The following is a 19264-nucleotide window of genomic DNA, read 5'->3' as shown; positions in this document are numbered from 1 at the left end:
AATATGATGCTTAGTTTTATTGAATCTTTGTAAATAGTTCACAGGATCCTATTCAAACTCTATTAGTAGTAGTTTCCGATAAGTTAATTCCACTGATTTGGTTTAAATAAGCAAGTTTCAAACTTAGATCTGAAGAACATTTATCATAAGCTTTTTAACAGTTTTATTAATCTTGTATGTTAATTTTCCCTTGACAATTTAGCAACATGCTCATCTATGAAATAAGGCACTAAACAATTCACGCCTCATAAAAATCAGATAATCAAGTAAGGATCCGAAGCTGGTCAAGCATGTAATTAGCACGTAATCCTTTCTTTTTTAGAGACAAATGCATTAGAAATGTAGCCACTTTAGGATACCCTTTCTAAAATAAAGATGAGCCTCGCCAAATAAAAATGCAAGATTGCGGGCCCCTCAATAAATAACCATAATAATTATTTAGAATTCAGGATAGGCCGTTTAGTGAATTTCATGGCCTTCTACAAAATAATAACGCGTTAGACCCTTTAGGCACGGCTTAATTAAATTACATTCTTAAAACTCGGGTGCACATTGATGTGACCCAAATCCAAATCTCAACGGAATCAAAATGTGTTGACGATCACGGGTGCATTGATTGTGACGTGGTTCGAGATGCATTCTCACGACGTTGCAATTCTATAAAAATAAATGATAATAGTAAAAAAGCGGTTTTAAACTTAATAAAAGCACGTAAGTCATAACATGTATTTAAATCAGATATTTAGCCATTATAACAATTTAAGCGACCGTGCTAGAACCACGGGATTCGAGGGTGCCTAACACCTTCCCTCGGGTCAACAGAATTCCTTACTTAGAATTTCTGGTTCGCAGACTTCATTTGGAAAAGTCGAAAATTTCCTCGATTTGGGATTCAAGATAAACCGGTGACTTGGGACACCAAAAGCCAAACCTTTCCCAAGTGGCGACTCTGAATTAAATAAATAATCCCATTTCGAATATTGTCACTTAAATTGGAAAAACTCCCTCGCGCATCTTAACCCTTCGGGGCGGGCGCGCAAAAAGGAGGTGTGACAATCAGTAGATAAAGTTTACATAGTCCAACACTACTACTACTCGAGTAGCCTGTTTGGCCAAGTTTTCCAATTCTAGAAGCATTTTTTTTAAAATACTTTTTTTTTTTCATTTCAAAATTGAAGCGTTTGGCCAAGCTTTTGGAAGAAAAAAAAAGTGTTTTTCAGGAGAAGCAGAAGCAGTTTTGGAGAAGTAGGAAAGGGTAACTTCTCTCCAAAAGCACTTTTGAGAAAAATACACTTAGAATCACTTTTTAAAAGTTTTGCTAAACATTAATTGTTGTTCAGAAGTGCTTTTCAAATTAATTAGCCAAACACAAATTGCTTCTTACCAAAAGTACTTTTGAGAAAAACACTTCTAAGAACCCTTTGCAATAGCACTTCCGAATATAAAACTAAACTTCGGCAACGGGCATAACTAAAGTTTAGTAAAACTAATTTTGCTGGGTTGCCTTCTTGCTAGCTCTAAGAGGAGGGAAATTTTCTTTTTTTCACAACCCTTTGCAACGGGCAAAGGATTCATATGTAATATATATACTATTTTGCCGACTACTAATATACTAGAGAACGCAACTTTCCATCAGTTGGTGATGAATAAATATTGCAGATTCATTTTTTAATTCATAACAAAAACAAAAAAGGAAGGAAGAAAGAAAGCGATTAATAGCAATATCTAAAGTTTGGGTGGAAAAAAATTGCTGCTCCCTCTATCCATCGTATATGACACTTTGACACCTATGACAAGGCAAACAATTTTTTTTTTTTTTTAACAAACATTGTGATCACGTTTCGGGTTTAACTTTTCGTTTTTGAAACCCAAGTGAAAACTGTATGAGGCTTTTATCAGGGTTTAAGGTTGTTGTCCTGTAATAGTACTTCTCTTCGAGTAATTACTAGTATGAGCTTTCTGACAATCTCGAGCAGCTCCTCAATTCTTCAATCTTTTCCACCCAAATTCTGCATCTCCAAATGGAGAAAGAGGACCCCTTCAGCATTCACAGCACGCAATTCCAAGATTTACAGTCCCTTCTCCATCCCATCAAGATTCCAAATTTCAGCTCATTTCGGCCGACGTACCAAACGTCAAAACTATTTGAGGAAAAAGCTCACTCAACACCACCAACAACAACAGGTAATTGAAACCCCCATTATTCACATCCCAAATTCTGAAAATAATGATGAAAACAGCATGTCTAACTCCATTTTTCAAAATCCAAGTAGTGAAAGTTTTCAATTTGGCTCTGAAAGCGGTGATGAAAAAAGCAAGAATCTTGTTTCTGATAGTGGGGTGGAGTTAAAAACAAAGGCTTTAGGGGAGTCTGTTTTATGGAATAAATTGGAGAGCTGGGTTGAGCAGTATAAGAAGGATACAGAGTATTGGGGTATTGGTACTGGTCCTATTTTCACTGTTTTTCAAGATTCTGAGGGTAAGGTCAAAAGGGTGGTTGTAAATGAGGATGAAATTTTGAAAAGAAGCAGAATTGATCCAACATTGTATCGGAACGCTAAGATTGAGGAGCATGAGGATGTTAAAGCAAAAATTTCATTCGCCGAGGTCTTAGCTAGGGAAATGGAAACTGGTAAAAGTTTGCTTCCTAAGAATAGTTCAGTCGCTAAATTTGTCGTTTCAGGAGAAGAGAAGTCCAACGCTGTGAGTGGACTCAGCACTTTTACTCTTAATCCTGGTCTATCTAAAAAGTTGCCTAGAGTTGGATTCGTGGTATTTTGTGGTTTCATTTTGATTTGGGCGGTAAAGAAAATGTTTATTACTGGTAATAGTGGAGAAGAAGAGTACTCAAGGTTGGAGAAGGAAATGCTGAGGAGGAAGATGATAGCAAGAAAGGAGAGGGAGAAAACTGTGAAAGGTGAGGTGGAAGTTATCCAAGAGCCAGATAACATGTCTCTGGAAAAACCTCGGCTTGATAAGCTACAACTTAGGAGCAGCATAGAGAAAGCAATGGGATTCGACGCTAGTTTAGCATTGCCAGAGCAGTTTCAGAATGAGCAGTTTGAGGATGCCGAATTCTCTGATAAGATTCAAGAAATCAGAAAGATGGCGAGGCATGCACGAGAACAGGAAAAAGGAAATTCTCTTCAAGCTGACAATGGAGGAGATTATCCAGCCTCAATCGAACACTCTAATGAAAAGGAAGTTGTTGAACCGAAATTGTTTGAGGATATTAATGGAGTCCTTACCGGTTCATCTTCACTGTTTAGTCATGAAGTGCAGACCTCTAGCAGAAATTTAGAACCTCCAGATGATATAAAAAGCTCTATGGAAAATGTACATCAGTCAAAACATGATGTAAGCTCAACTGATGGAACTGAAAAATCTGTTATAATGTCTGGCCAATCAAGCAAGCCTAGTGAAATTTCTGTGGCATCAAAATCAAAAATCATTCTGTCAGTTAAGGAAGCTAGGGAGTACCTCTCGAAACTGAAAGCGAAACAAGAAAGTATTGCTGAAAGTGATCCAGAGGGTGAGAAGGTATTAATACCACTAATAGAAAAGGAGAGTATTGGTGATGTGAACCAGCTGTCTGCTAATGCAGGAAAAGAATTTGACCCATTGCCTTTATGGGGAATATCTGATTTTTCTTCTGAAGATTCTAGTTTCAAACGAAAAGATTTTCTTCCAACCAGCAATGGTGCTGTATCTGTACAGAACAAAGAGAAAAGTTATCCAAGTCAAAGTTCTTATGATGATGAGAACAACAGATATGAAGAGCTTAAACCACTTGATTTCCCATCACCTGAACAAGAAGGAACAGTTGGTGATGTGAGCTCACAACCGACTGATGAGATCAAAATCTTTCCATCCAATGACATTCCTGAACTTGTTGATAAAGTAGTAGTACATACTGAATTACCTGAAACTCAGTCTGCTCAAGACGGTAATGGCAGAACTGCAGAACTGGAATTATCACCAAATAATGGAAGCTGGTTGGAAAAGAATTTCCATGAATTTGAACCGGTCATTAAGAAAATTCAGACGGGGTTCAGGGATAATTACCTGGTGGCAAAGGAGAAATCGGATGAGGAGCCGAATCTAAAACCTCAGATGTTTCATCTTGAGAGTAATGAGAATGTCAGCGAGCTCGAGTGGATGAAAGATGAGAGACTTAAAGAAATTGTTTTTAAAGTTAGAGAAAATGAGCTTGCTGGTAGAGATCCATTTTCTCAAATGGATGATGAAGATAAACTTGTCTTTTTCAGTGGCCTTGAGAAGAAAGTTGATCAAGAGAATAAACAACTAATGGATTTGCACAAGTGGCTCCACTCAAACATTGAAAACCTTGATTATGGAGCAGGTATTAAATTTTTCTTAAATGTTTAGAGATAGTTACTCCCTCGCGGAAATAGGATAAATAAATGCTAAAGTCATTATACCTGGTAACATTTTGAAAGATACAGTTCAATAATTAAGGTTTATTGTTCATCATATTTGTCCCTTTTCTTATTTTTGAGCCGCCTTCAGGCACAAAATTCTGATTTCTTTAGGATTCATTTTGTTTTCCTTCTTGTTTTAGGGTGTTGGGGTTGAATGGATGGTAGAGAAAAAACCTAAGTTTCTCAGACTCTTCACTTTCGATGCCGCACCTGTGTCGACACGACATGGGTGTGGGTGTGATTGAATCTGGTCAATTGATTTTGGGTGCTTTGACGAAAAATCGACGGAGAAATTCGGGACAGATACAATGGTTTCTGAAATCAAAACAAAAGCTAGAGTGAAATTGAAGAAAATAGATTATATTGTATATAGAAATTTCTATGTCAGTCCTTTTCCTTTTTTATCCTTCTCGGATTCTCCTTTTGATCAACATTCTCTCCTTCTCGGAATACCCTTTAAGTTTTCCACATAACTTCTCATAATTTAGACATATTTATAACTCTACTTTTAGATATTTGAGTTATTTTTAGCCGAATCACCGCACCCATATCCGTATCTAGGTTCGTGCCCTCGAATTTTAAAATTTAGATCATGAAGGATCCGACCCTAGATTCGCACCTGTATCGGAAATCGGCACCCGAGTCCGAGCAACTTAGGAAAAAACATAAAGTTTTTTTGCAATTCCAAGGTTATGCTAAGCAAGCTACTTTTTTAAAACCCTCTTTTGCTGTAGATGGCATCAGTTTGTACGACCAACCGGAGAAAGTTATACCTCGCTGGAAAGGTCCACCAATGGAAAGAAGTTCTGAGTTCCTAGAATACTTTGCAGAAGAGAGAAAGGTAGTTGCTGAAAGCATAAAAAACTCAAATCTCATAAAGAAAGAAAGACAAGACTTGCCTCAAGGATTGCAAGAATCCCCATCAAGCAATAAAATTGATTCGACTTCAGCACCCAGGACCATCATTGAAAGTAGTGATGGTTCCACCATAGCTGGCAAGAAATCCGGTAAAGAGTACTGGCAGCATACAAAGAAATGGTCCCAGGGGTTCTTGGAATCATACAATGCAGAGACCGACCCGGAAATTAAAGCTGTAATGAAGGATGTAGGGAAGGACTTGGACAGATGGATTACGGAAAGAGAAATAAAGGAAGCTGCCGATCTGATGGACAACTTACCTGAGAAGGGAAAGAAGCTTATCAAAGAGAAACTTGAGAGGGTCAAAAGAGAAATGGAACTGTTTGGACCCCAGGCAGTAGTGAGCAAATATCGTGAATATGCAGATGAAAAGGAAGAGGACTATCTATGGTGGCTTGATCTACCCTGTATATTGGTAATTATTACATTTTTCATTTTGTAATTTTTCCAACTTAAAAAAGAATTTAATCAATTGAATTAAGAAGAGCATGGCCTCATACACGAGGCTTCTTCTCTGCCGGGCAGGGAGATCGCATGATTAAGGCGTGTATGACACTGTTACCTTTTACTGCAGACAGACTATTTCCTAGTTCCTTTATTAACAGTGACATTCGATGCAACCTAGAGGTTATTCGTCCACATCTTGTCCAAAGACATATATCGAGACACTTTCGGAGCTATTTGCTTGAAGGATTCTTTTAGTTTTCCAATGTTAAGGCCCTCTAGTCTTAATGTCTTATTATGTATTGTCCAGTTACATTGTGATTTCTCAAACAATATTTGTTTCTGTTTGTAGTGTATTGAATTATACACTGAGGAAGAAGGAGAGATGAATGTAGGATTCTATTCACTAGAGATGGCCGCTGATCTGGAATTGGATCCCAAGCAGTATCATGTAATTGCTTTTGAGGATGCTGGTGACTGTAAGAATCTTTGCTATATAATACAGGCTCATATGGAATTGCTTGGCAATGGAAATGCCTTTGTTGTTGCACGACCTCCTAAGGTAAATTTATTTGTTTGTAGTGTAACTACATTTCTTTGGTTAACTGGTCCTACGCCTTATTCTTTACATAATGACAGTGCTTTCAAATCTGAGATGGTTGATAACATCACTGGTGGAGAAATCCAATGCATTAGAGGAGTTTTTTTTTCCTTTTTTCTTGGGGGGTGGGGTGGGGGTGGGGGGTGGGGGTGCTATGTCTCTGGTTAATGTTTTTTCTGTGAGCTCCTATAACTGTCCAAATGCATATTGATAAGCACGTCTATCACATTTTAGGAACATTTATGGATCTGTGTTTTTTTAAAAGCAATATCTCCTTCCAAATTGTTAGGATGTTGTGTAGGACAAAAGAAAGTAGGACTTCCTGATCTCTGGATGAATTTCCTAGAAATCTTTAAATTGTATAAATGTGTTAAATCTTCCTGCTGTCCCAAGCTAGTTATGCCATTAATGCTACCGTGTCTTGTTTAAATGCTTAATATGCTAAACTAGATCGACTCCATTTCCGCTCTATTTCTTTATTCTTTTACTTCTCACTCTATGTGAAAACTGAAATAGCTGATGACTTGTGCCTGTTCTCTGCTTTCCTTTTGCTTCTCTTAGCCTGTTATGTTGTAGATCAGAATACCGTTATCGAGAATTGATCACTGTTGTGGAAATTATTTGTTACTTACATTATTGACTGCTATGCAGGATGCTTTTCGGGACGCCAAAGCAAATGGTTTTAATGTGACGGTTATCAAGAAAGGGCAGCTGCAGCTCAATGTGGACCAGACATTGGAAGAGGTGGAGGAAGCTATCACGGATATTGGAAGTAAGATATACCATGACAAAATCATGCGTGAACGCTCTTTGGATGTATCTACAGTAATGAAGGGTCTATTTGGTACTGGAAAACCTATGAAGAAGAGGTACACTGCAACCATACGCCTGTCGCTAAATTTTATTACTGGCACATTTTTTCTGGTGAACACTATGATGCCAGATATTTAGATGATGCCTTAGATTAGAACTCTTATTTTGATTGTACCCTTCATATTTTTCAGGAGGAGGTCACGGAAGAAGCTAAAAAAGCCCAGTTCTAAATAGCTGTCTTCTCAGGTATTAAATTTCATAGGTAGTGTTGGTGCTAGTTTATTGTGAACTTATGATACTTTAGAACAGTACATGAAATTTTGTGCAATAAATTTCAAAATTTATAGATGGCTCTTGTACCTGCCAAACAGTCCAGGTGAATTTTAATTATCGGCACTGCTTAACTTACTTCCAAGGAGCCAAAATCAACCCCTACCATGGACATTGTAAAAACATGTAAGCAGAAAGAATAAACATGGCATCCCCATCTTTTATGAGATATAATCATCTTAGGATTATAATAGAAGATGAGAAAATCAATAAGGCCTTTGTTAAATATGCATTGATTTCTATATTTGAAATGATGGGGAAGAAATTTTTTGTTAGTGTTCCTTGACTTAAATTTCTCTACCTCTCAATTTCCTTTTAAGGTAGGGGTAAGGTCTGCGTACACACTACCCTCCCCAGACCCCACGGTGTGGGATAATACTGGGTATGTTGTTGTTGTTATCTCAGTTTCCTTTTTAAAAAAACAAAAAATTTACCCTTCTTTTTCCTGTGTCCTCCTTTGGGAACAAAATCAACTTTTTTTTTTCCTTCTAGTTATATTTGCGGCTATGTCCCTCTGATTTTTTAAATCACAGGGATCTCCCAGCGCTGTAAGCTTCATTGAGATAAGCTAGAGAAAAAAAGAGTTTGTTGGTTTACTAGTACTGAACTTTTATTAGAAAGAGGTAAATTCACGAAAACAATGAAAAGTTGTAAGTTGAAAACTATATTACCATGTCGGATTCTTCTTGTACGACCCACATGATATTTTCTAGTAAATTTTTCGAAAGATTTTGGAATCATTGATCGGAACTGATCCCGCGATTTTTCTGTTATTGAAGGAGGAACTTAAAGGCAGACTGGCAGAGGCAGCCCCTGTTAATTGATTCTTCATTACTGAGGAAATGTTATGTACTTTGAGAAATTAAAAAGAGAGCTCTAAATCGGTTTCTGTTTTTTCCTCCAATTGGACGCTTTTCTTATGTTCCCCGAGGTTGAGCCTGTTTTTTAGTCAAATGGGAGATCGTGAGGGCGTATTTTCAGCTGCTGAGTAGTTCCTCAACCTTTGACAGGCTGGCTATTATGGGAACTCAGTTGCCTAGTTTCTATTAGTCAATAACGTTATATCATGGACCTAGAGTCGTTCTAAACACAACGTACTGCATGTGGGGGGGTGTTCACAGTTAGCTCAGATGGTACCGCTCTTTGAATTGTGATGGGCATTTGAAATTTGAGCCTGAAGCAACGAGTTGAATAAGGTGACCCTTGTTCATTATCATTTGTTTCTTCCCCCGGTAAAGGTGCTCAAAGATGAGTTCCATAGTATATATTCAGTTGCTGCAATTATCCTAGAATGAATAATTAGGAATCCTTCCGCAGCTTAAAGACTGCATGGAATTTTTTTTGTATTTATGATGGTTTAGTGACTTCCCTCTGTGCATCTCTAGACACCTCCCTGATGTGGATGTTTGTGTAATTATATCAAAACTGTTAAAGCACTTCTCTGAAAAATCACATTATTAAAAGTAGAAAGTTTACTGTGATTTAGAGGTCTGTGTTGACTCAGTTTGCAGATTGATTCTTTACATTCTGCCTTTGACAGTATCCTCTGCTAGTATTCTCCGTTTCTGAGGTCCAAAGTTACGAAGAGTTGGTTAGTTTGACCTTGAAACAGGCGATCATTGATTTAGAGAGGAACCCTGAAATATGAGATTTAGAAGTTGATAAGAAACGGTAAAGTTGCTGTCATGTGCCCACAAGGTCACGGGTTCGAGCCATGGAAACAACCTCTTACCGGAATACAGGGTAAGACTGTGTACAATAGATCCTTGTGGTCCAGCCCTTCCTCGGACCCTGTGCATAGCGGGAGCATAGTGCATCGGGTGCCCTAGAAGTTGATAAGAAAAAACCTATCATATTGTTGTTCTTGTAACAACATGGGATACTCTTATCATTTGATTTCGAAGAATCATACAATGAGTGAACATCTTGTGGATCTTGTAAATATGCAAAAAATTGACTAATACAACTTTTATGTGACGGGAAATATTTCTCTTTTATACTGGAGGAGATCCATCTTTAGCATTCATCTTTGTTGTTTTAGTACCTTTTTAGCGTAATAATTGAAGACGTTGCAACAATAAGAATTGAATTTACTGCCGGACAGAATCTTAGTTGACTTGAAAAGAAACCATGTTATATTAGAGAAATTCCTTAAATTAGACCTCCATAACTGCATCTTAGTTTTCTTACCATAATTTGCATTCTAAGTTGTAGCAATGTATAGAAATAGAATTGCTTTATGTGAGGTTTTAAAAGCCAAATAAACTCAGCGACAGCTTATAGCTCAACTCTACTTACATCATTTACCATTCATACTTTTCACCAAAGGCAACAAACAACTTGCTGACTTGCTTTAAGCTGTAAATTAGGTCAAAAGTGCAAATCACCATTTGGTTTAATATTTTGATAAAAATGGAATGATTCAGAGAAGTCTAGTATAACTCCATCACAGTGATGAGAAATCTGGAAGTGGCCAAAAGCAATGGTCTTCTGACCATTTTAACAATCATAAAACATGTTGCAGTTTGACAATCGCCATATACATAAGCCAAAGCACAAAAATCAATTCTTCATCAATTTGTGCCCTTGCATTCGCCTAATTTCTAATACAAATACATCTGCAGTTTCCCTTTTAACAATCCCTTGATGAGAAGCTGAAAATGTAATTAATCAACAGCAAGAAAATCATGCATCAGCAACGGACGCCTAAAACAGAGCCACTGCTGACTTGAATCACCACTTTACACTTCACTCCACTATCCACCCTATGTGTAAACACCTTCAACACCCTCACTCTCCCCACCAACTTCATCCTCGTTTCCACCTCCATTGTGGAGCCCCCTCGAACCCCACCTCCGCCGCTCGCCGCCGCCGTCGAAACCACCTCGCCGGAAACATCAGCTCTCAAAGTTGCCGGAAGCGGGTAAGACTGAACATCAAACTTCGCCGACATATGCTGCGTCCGACCACCGTCGATCTTACCGGCTGGAATAAACACAACACCCACCGGCTCGCCTGAGTAACTGAGCTGAAGCGAGCTGTCGTAGTGAGTGAACTCATCGCGATTTGGGTTCGTAACGGAGACGTACTGGAAGAAAGTGAAGTTAACGCTGCCGTTAGTAACGGAGAAGGTGGGGAATTGAACGGCGTCGACGGCGATTTTGGGAGTTTTGGGTTTGAAAAGGAAGAAGTAGACGACAATAATGCCTACAATGAGTAAGATCAAGAAGAAAGTGGCAACACAACATGATGCCAAATTAGTGCGGCCTCTACTACTGGGTTTAGATCTGTAAGGATCAAACATGGCTAAAGATTATTGCTTTTGAACAGCCCCAGTTGGGAAAATTTAGTGGCAAGAATGTGGAATAGGAAAGGGGGAGAGATATGTCAATAAAGTGTTGGGTAGCATATCATTAGCACTAAAGAAAAAGGAAAAAAACAAGAGATACAAAGGTAAAGAGAGAAATTAGGAATTTATCACTGACTGATTTTAAAAAAATCACTGACTGCTTGGTTCATTGGTCTGGATCTACTACAGTGATTTGTCTTCTTCTGTCAATATTAAGGAAAGTGCTAGTTTTAACCCCTTTTCCTTTTCTTTCTCGCGAAGGAACAAATGTTGAAAAAACATTGTAAGCAGCAAAAATTCATACAAGGGAAAAAGGCCTATATTTGCTCCTAAAACTATAATTTTTTGTTTAACTTTGTCTTTTGTTAGAAGTTTAACAAAAATAGTTTGGTTACTATTTGTATCATATTTGTCCTTTTTTTCCAACTGAGTAGACAAAATCCTCGTAAGCATTTCATTTTGGTTTAGTAGGCAACATAGATGACACGTATATGAGTTAATAAGCACATGTTTGATCTAATAGTTACATTAAATCTGATAGTTAGTCTTTCTTAGTTTAATTACAGATTTGTTGTCAGTTTAAGAACGAGTGGAATTTAAAAACCTTTAATTTTAGAGAACTCTTAATTTTACGTAAAAGACACATATTTACTATCAGTTGATTGATATTAAGATACTTATATAGTTGCTTTCTCAATTGTTTTCGTAGGGGATTGGAGGTTTAAAAATTACTTAAAGAGTTTTGAGTGAGAAATAAGGTTTGCATAATTACGTTTGAAGTGAACTCGGCATCAAGTTAAGGTCTGATAAAAATGAAATGAATGTCCCACTTCATACCAAACCCATCCTTCCAAAAGGTGGAAAGGTGCGGCAATGTAGCAAAGGAGTTAGCCTCTAGTATTGTATTGGATCTACTAGCAAACATTCACCTTGAATACTCCAAAGAGCTCTGAAAAAATTAGTGTACAGCTTTGTACAATAAAACAGATCTGTGAGATCTTAGCTTTGTTCATTACTTGAGTTATTATGTACCACCCAAAAGGGCTAAAACTAGCACACAACTCATCCGAGTCTCGGTTTCTTATTCCTCTACCTAGGTTGAAGCTTAACCAACAATGTCAACAGCCTTGGCTCCTGCAAATATATTTAATAAGTATACAAGAACGTAAACTATTATTTGAGGAAAAGGATACTGTGTCTTCAACTTAATCCAGCATAAAAAAAGATTGAACAAACTTTACAGTATTTTGAGAATTGACACCGAGATAAAGAACTTGGTCATAACCTAGCTAGGTCATTTCCAGTTAACTGCGAAAACGAATTGAAAGCAATGAAATCAGGATATTCTCTTGAAGTTGATGCATGCAGACAATAGGTGTCCGCAGACTCTCCTATGTACACCTATATACCAATTCTTCAGTGAAATATCAATAGGAAATCTCATCAAGGCGTTGATCCATTATATGTGAGATGGTCTCAAGGAATGCATCTTCACTTGAGCCAGGAAGCACAGAGTCCAGTGCTTCTTGAACAATCTCCTCAATCACAGATTCCTTGTTCAAGGTCTCGCGGCACATGATGTTCCCTATGGTAAATGGCGTGAGGCCCCTCTCTGCACCTTTCTTCAAAAGCATAGTAGAGATGCGGAGTGTGCGGGCACTTTCCAAAGGCATGTCCCACCCGTAAAACTTCAACAAGGCAATGTCTTCCTCCGCATCAAGTGATTTTATGTACTCAATGGTTTCGGAGCTAAAAGGCTGACGAGCTTGTGGCCAATACAGCCAGTCAAAAGTGACATCTTCAAACTGAAATAGCATATAGATAAACCAACTGATCAGAACCAAACGACACAAATTTTCCCGAAGTCTAATTGATTTCCATCAATTGTCAATTCTGAATTAAAGAGAGAGCTAGAGAGAATATAACAAGCAGCCTAACAAGCATTCACAACTCTCAAATTTCACAGAAGTTTTTGCTACTCGTATCAAGGCAGAAAGCAATGACATTTTCTATTAATTGTACTCCAGAACTTCTTCTAGAAGAGCACACTACTTGGACTTCAAACGCGTTTTATGCCTCATATAGTGCAGATAATAGCAGGCCTCTCAAAGGGGCAGGTAAAAAAAGATTGTCAGTTTGGTAAAGACCACAGCTTCTCAAAGGTGTTATTTTCTTGGCTTCTCATAGGTGTTATTTTCTTATTATTAGTTTTGGGATTCTTCTTTTTTCTAGAGGGGCGAAGCTCAGACATATGTGTTGGAAACGGAGTATATTCCCGGACCTTAAAAGATAAGGTCTCATAATGAGCTGGGAAAATGTTATCATCATTGCAATCGCTCCCTATTATCCTATTTTTCTCATAGGTGTTCTGGCCAATAAAATCATACTGCAATTTGACATGAAAATGATATGCTTTAAATCCTTGGATTTGTGTTTGTCATTTCAAAGGCTGCGTAGAAATAGGGGGAAACTATTCCACTGGAGATACATTGATATTGAAGTCAGTCTATACCCTCAACCAAAATTTGACCATAATGAATGAAACTAAGACAAGATGCCTCCATATTCGCACCCAAAATCATATAGTCAGCTGCTGGAGGGACATGTTAGAGCAGAAAACAAAATTGCAAAAGATAATTAACATCACATTGTAACTACTTTAATAACAAATATAAGTAAGATGTAACAGGAAATGCAGCAAAGAAGAATGGCATCCACCAATTGTTCACATCAGACACCAAAAGCAAAGGAAAATAAAGATGAAGACTTACACCGTCAGGCAAGCAGTAACCATGATCAATTGGAATGAGGACAACCTGCCCATCTTCACCTTTGCTCATTAAAATATTCCCTGCATGCCTATCTGCATTTGCCATCCTCATATCAAGCACTGCAATCTTATGCACTTCCCCCACAGGAAAAGCACTGGGACCCATATCCTCACAACTTCCATTGTTCTCCATGAACTTTTGCAAGGAGCCAATCTTAGGGGTGATACCATCTGGGTGATTGAATCCGCTGTGGAGACACCTCACAAAGAGAGTTGGTGGAACACCAGCAAAGCCCAGTGCCTCACCAGAAAATGAACGCCTACCGCTTTTTGGATGATCCAAAAGGTAAGCAGCACATTCCCTCAAAGCACCTTCTCCAACTCTTGTTCCTTTCTTCAAGCCCTCTCCATTAACTGATAAAGGCAGCCCTCGCGGGTTATTCACAGCCATAGGCTCCTCATCAATTGGTTTAAACACCGAAACATACTTACTCCCTGCTGCATCAAGCATAAAGTAGGCTCCTCCTGTGCCTTCGGAGGATCTAATAGGATAATGTCCTCTATCTAACCCTTCAAGTGTAGAGCCAATCAAATCACTAATCACCAAAGGCACTTCAATCTTTGGGTTAACAATGATAGGTTCCAAAATACTTGCCCTATCAGGAGGCTCCCTAGGGACCGAAAGCTTATTCTCTAGTATTTCATTCCCACCATTGCTCTCTGTAACCTTGTCATCATTCAGTTGTGGTGCCACAATAGACAGCTCAAAATTCTTCTCCACCGGTCTTGCTCTAATCTTTGCAGATTTTCTCACAAACAAATGAATCACAGCATCATTGTTCTTGCAGATATCATGTATAAGCCTCTGATCTTCAAGTCTTTCACCATTGCAAAGCACTTCTTGCTCATCGATATCTCCTAAAGCACCCTTCTTTTTCTTAGCAATCTGACGCTTCACATATCCGACATCCCTGCTCCTATCCACATTAAAGGTAAACTCTTCACCAGAAGAAGTTTTCACATTGATGACCTGAAGATCTGATAACCTAAGGACCAAATGGAGAACATTTCCATCACCAACTCCATAATCCCTAATGAGGGAATTGCTTCTGGCCAATTCTCGGCCCCCACACACCAATTTTTGATTTTTCACAACAAACCCTTTACAGGTTTGAATCTGAAGCTTCACAGAGTCAATTGAATCATATTCCAAAACCCTCATTGGTACCATTGACCCTGACATAGCCACGTATATCAAAATTGATTCTTGGCTATGGAAATCTGCAGGAATCATCATAGATTCTTTGCACATAGGACTAATCGCAATCGCCCCAGCTGAAGACATCTTTCCACTAATCCAAATTTTTCAAACCCTAAATTCCAAAAAAAATCAAATCAACCTGAAAAATATAAACCCCTAAAAAACAAAAGATAATTTACCAAGATTTTCACAAACCCATCTTTACATACAATCTGTGTTCCTCTTCACAGATCGAAACTGTACAAATTAAAAAAAAGAACAAAACCAAATTAAAACTTCCCAAAGCCCTAGAGATTCATAATAGGCCCATATATGAATTTACTTGAAATGGGCCATAGAAAAGCGAGCTAGAAGCTTTGGGAAATCGGAAATTAGGGTTTCAGAAATTGGATTTGGGGAAAAAATTAGAAATAAAGTTAAATAGAGAAATTCAAAGGCAGAGAACAACGAGCGGATTCTTATTAACGGAGGAATAAGAACCGAAGAGGAAATGGATGATCGGAAGCTTAGTATATAGATAAGGTGAAAACAGATCAACGATGAACTTTTTGAATGGTTCCGGCGAATTTTCCGGCGATTGAACGGTGACAAATTGGGAGCGTGTTTGGTGGAGAAATTTGGTACCGTTGAAGAAGAAGAGTGAAGAAGATATGCGTTGTAGACGTGGGAATTCTTATAGTGTACAGCGTTGAATGACGACTTTGACGTGGTTTTTTGACAGACTTTAACGGCGTTTACTCGGTTTTGATTTTGAGGAAGAGGAAATGAGAAGAAGCTATTAACGGCGTCGTTAATTGGGCAACAAGTTGGAAGAAGACACATCATTGATTACACAGATTACAAGAATAATGGTGGAGTAACGTTGTAAAGTGCTGTGTAGGTTCGAGGAAATTGGCTCATGCAAGACTTTTGTACTTATCATAATCCCATTGGTTCTGATTATTAATGACTGTAATTAATAAATACAGTAGTAAGAGTATTCTATATGGATGGTGGAAGGATTTTTACATAATCATATTGTTTGACTCAAAAGTTATTAAACAATTTTTGAGCAAATCAATCAAAAAAGACATAGCTAATCTTAATTAATACCGGATGAAAGGCAAAACTGAAACATGGCAAACATTGGACAGGAATAATAGTTGGGGAATTTTATTGATTATAGAAGTTACCCTGCCTCTCCTTGAAGAGGTTAAGGGAATTACAATCATATTACCCCCTTCTTAGCTCATCGAAAAATGGAATCTTTATCCTTTCCTGTAGGTCAAGGAATCTATTCATGGAGTTTTGCCATCCCCTCTTTGGGTTATCAGAGTAATGGAGAAGAAGGCTCCCCCTCCTCTTTTCAGCTCTTTTCCCTTGTATTTATAGTCGAGAACTCCCTGAGCTTATCATGATTTATCATGGTCAGGTCGGGGAGGTGTTTCTTCGTCGTGGAGAGGCCTTGGCCTCGTCGCTTGTATTAGAAATAATAATAACGAGTCGGAGTCGAATTTGTTGACTACTTTCGTAAGAGGATTAGGACGGGGTCATTGCCGTCGTGGTCGTGTGGTCAGATTTTGGCCAATACAGTTAGTCCCTCCGTTCGTCGGGGTCATATCTCACCGACCTCGGCGGACGGATCATGTATGCGATGTAGTCGGAGGAAGTTAGATTCGCATTTTATTCCTTAGTTGCGTGACGAACTTAGAAATTGCCCGGGGGCGCCTTTCTAAAACTTGTGTATCGTGGTGGCGGTTTCAAAACTGAAGCGCTGGTTGATAAACGAAACGTCGCTTCGTGCAGGCAGTCATAATGGCACACGTTTCCGAAGAGCTGAATTGTTTCGCTCCCGGTCAGGCTCTAATGGTGATTGTTGGGTTTCGTGCCCAGAGAATTTGTGCCTTATAAATTGAAGGAATCAGTCATTTGCTTATTCGCATTTCATCGTTCATCTCTGAGAGAGTTCCCAAGATATCTCCCTTTCTGTTAATCTGAGCTCTTCTTTACTCCCTTGCTCGCAGTAATCTTCAATTTTCTCGCTTCTTCCGCTAAGCTCTTTCTCCTCTTTTTTCTTGGTGATCTGGAGATGGCAAGTACTTCTAGTGATAATGTTCCCGTCTCTCCTCCGGCAGTTGAGGATCTTGCTCCGGCCGCCGAAAATGTAGAATTAACGGAAAGCGAAGAGGTTCCGTCGGTGGAGGAAATTTTATCCCGCCCGGGGAAAGAGGTGGCGGACTTCAGTGCCGATGGCGGGGAAGAGCCGGTAAATATTTCTCCTCTCATAGGGGAAGTAGGGATAGCGGGTCTAAGGGAGTAATGGGGTATTCCCAGCTATGTCGAGATGGTGCCGGCGGGGAGAGACGACCGAGTCCAATTTGACCGTCCCGGATTCTGTATGTTCTACGTTTACCCTTTCCTGGTGGGGTACATATTCCCGCTTCCTCTCCTGGTGGTCGATTTCTGTCGTTATTACGAGGTATGTCCTACTCAGCTTTCCCCTTACCTATACAAGTTGTTTCTCATGTTCATCAAGTATGCGGAGTTAGCCGGTCGCGAGGTCACTCTAAGGCACGTGCTCAGCTTGTTCGCTCCATAGAAGATTCGCAGCACGATGATCCATGCGCACCCTCGTGGGTCGAAAGGCTTAGTGGTAAAGATGGATGATAGGACCAACCGTCGCTTTTTTGAAAACTTCTTCTATGTGCGGACTGAGCACCTAGTGGCGGATCTAACTGGGTTCCCTACGGTGTGGAATTTTGCCCGTAAGGTTCCGCCCCCGATTAGTGGAGTACTCGGTTTGTCTAGGCCCTTACACCTTTCGTGAAGCGTATACTGATCTACTTCGTTGCTTTGCAGCCGAGAAGCTACCTCCACCACCCTTGGAGGGATCCGAGAATGGGTTGAGGCCATCCTTCCCCATACAGCGGGAGTTCACATGTGGTCGACCTTCCACGAGAGATATGGTCGTAGGCCCCTTACGGGTAAGATAACGCCCTTATTTTCTATCTTCTCTTTTTTGTTTTGACCTTGACTCTCAAATTGTCATTTGTCGTTGTCAGGGAGAGTTCGTAGAACCAGGGGCCCTCAGCTAGCCTTCCACCGACCGGCCGCTTCTGCTCGCCTCAGTGCAGTAGCTGTTGCTCGTCCTCCGTCGAGGGCAGCGTCGGTTGAGTCTGTGGCCTTGACTACTCCGCCTCGGGCTGCATCTCAAGGCGAGGCCCCATTTAGCTCTGCCCGCCCTCGGAATGATTCTCTGTCGATCGGGGAGGAAGAAGGACCGTTGAAGAGATGGAGGGTGGTGTTCGAGTCGGCGCCTATGACAGTAATCAACTTGGATTCTGCCCCGGCGGACCCAGAGGAATGAGGAGTTGCGGCGTCTACCACTGGGGTAGAGCGAGTGGTTGAAGTTAGTTCCAGTAGTCAGAGCCAAGAAAATTCAGTCGTTACTGTGATCCAGTCTGACGTTCCCGCTGTTGGTAACGCAGAACGTCCTACCGTGGCAGAGAATCGAGCCCCCGTTGTGACCTTGAGTACGCCTCCTTCATCTTTGGAAGGTCGCATCCCACCCTCGGCGGCAAAGAGGGGAAAGAGTGTGATGGTCGATGAATATGAGTCTGAGTCGGACTTGGACCCTGATGATGTTCGGATGTTCGAGGAGGGCATTACTCACTCGGTAGTTCATGCGGGGGGAGGGGGGTCAGCCCGTATCATTGAAGTTCCTTCCGGTGTGAATCTGTTGGCGCAAGGGGATAACCTGGTGCCGCAGTTCAGTGCGTTGTGCTCGGAGGATGAGAATGAGTCCCTGGGAAATGTCCGGGACGCCGAAGTGAGGGATGAAGTGGTTGTGATGGGCTTGCGGGTATGTTGTCTCTGACTATGTTTTACTTTTCCTTCGTCGCAGGACGAGCATTGGTCTAACTGCTTTCTCTCTTCCTTTTTTTAGACATACTTGTTGGAGGTGGAGAGCATCCGCCGGGCCAATATCTGGTCGAGGATCTTTCTGCGGATACTGGAAAAGTATCGTCACTATCGCAACAGGTGCCGTGAGTTGCATGAAAGGTTGAGGACGGACCCCCGCAACTAGGCTCTAGGCGAGGAATTAGAGAGGAAGGATCGTGAGCTGATGCAGACGATCCGCAACAAGAGCGAGCTTGAAGAGCAACTTCGCCTCAAGGACGAGGAGCTTGAGCTGGGAAAGGGGGTTGACGCCGAATGCGAGCACTTGCAGGGCAAGTTGAGGGAGATGCAGTTGGAATAGACCGACGTCGGGCCCAATTTGAGGAGGCGAGCACCGAATGGAGAGGGAAGCTTTCTGTAATGGAGGGCAGGGTTGCCGATTTGGAGCGCATTGAGA

General features: G+C 40.2%; 3 protein-coding genes and 1 non-coding gene across 4 annotated transcripts; 1 reads left to right on the top strand and 3 right to left on the bottom strand.

Moving 5' to 3' along the window:
- Positions 1–1683: 1683 nt before the first annotated feature.
- On the top strand, positions 1684–9047 carry LOC104220921 (uncharacterized). The gene is made up of 6 exons (XM_009771885.2): positions 1684–4363; positions 5177–5775; positions 6157–6366; positions 7057–7274; positions 7410–7464; positions 8328–9047. The coding sequence occupies exons 1-5, from the start codon at positions 1951–1953 to the stop codon at positions 7450–7452; spliced, it is 3483 nt and encodes a 1160-aa protein (XP_009770187.1). The 5' UTR covers positions 1684–1950; the 3' UTR covers positions 7453–7464; positions 8328–9047.
- Positions 9048–9921: 874 nt separating this feature from the next.
- LOC104220920 (uncharacterized) lies at positions 9922–11183 on the bottom strand. The gene has a single exon (XM_009771884.2). It carries the CDS (start codon positions 10850–10852, stop codon positions 10241–10243), a length of 612 nt encoding a protein of 203 aa, XP_009770186.1. The 5' UTR covers positions 10853–11183; the 3' UTR covers positions 9922–10240.
- An 868-nt stretch (positions 11184–12051) lies between these two features.
- On the bottom strand, positions 12052–15583 carry LOC104220919 (phosphatidylinositol 4-kinase gamma 4-like). Its single transcript, XM_009771883.2, has 2 exons — positions 13669–15583; positions 12052–12702 (listed from the first exon to the last, which is right to left on the bottom strand). The coding sequence occupies exons 1-2, from the start codon at positions 15010–15012 to the stop codon at positions 12325–12327; spliced, it is 1722 nt and encodes a 573-aa protein (XP_009770185.1). The 5' UTR covers positions 15013–15583; the 3' UTR covers positions 12052–12324.
- Positions 13133–13235, bottom strand: LOC138882028 (small nucleolar RNA snoR69Y). Its single transcript, XR_011403488.1, has one exon. It is a non-coding gene; the product is annotated as a small nucleolar RNA snoR69Y (small nucleolar RNA).
- Positions 15584–19264: the final 3681 nt, after the last annotated feature.

The sequence above is a fragment of the Nicotiana sylvestris genome, chromosome 1, assembly GCF_000393655.2.
Source record: "Nicotiana sylvestris chromosome 1, ASM39365v2, whole genome shotgun sequence".
NCBI lineage: Eukaryota > Viridiplantae > Streptophyta > Magnoliopsida > Solanales > Solanaceae > Nicotiana > Nicotiana sylvestris.
This window is presented reverse-complemented; position numbering and strand designations above follow the sequence as displayed.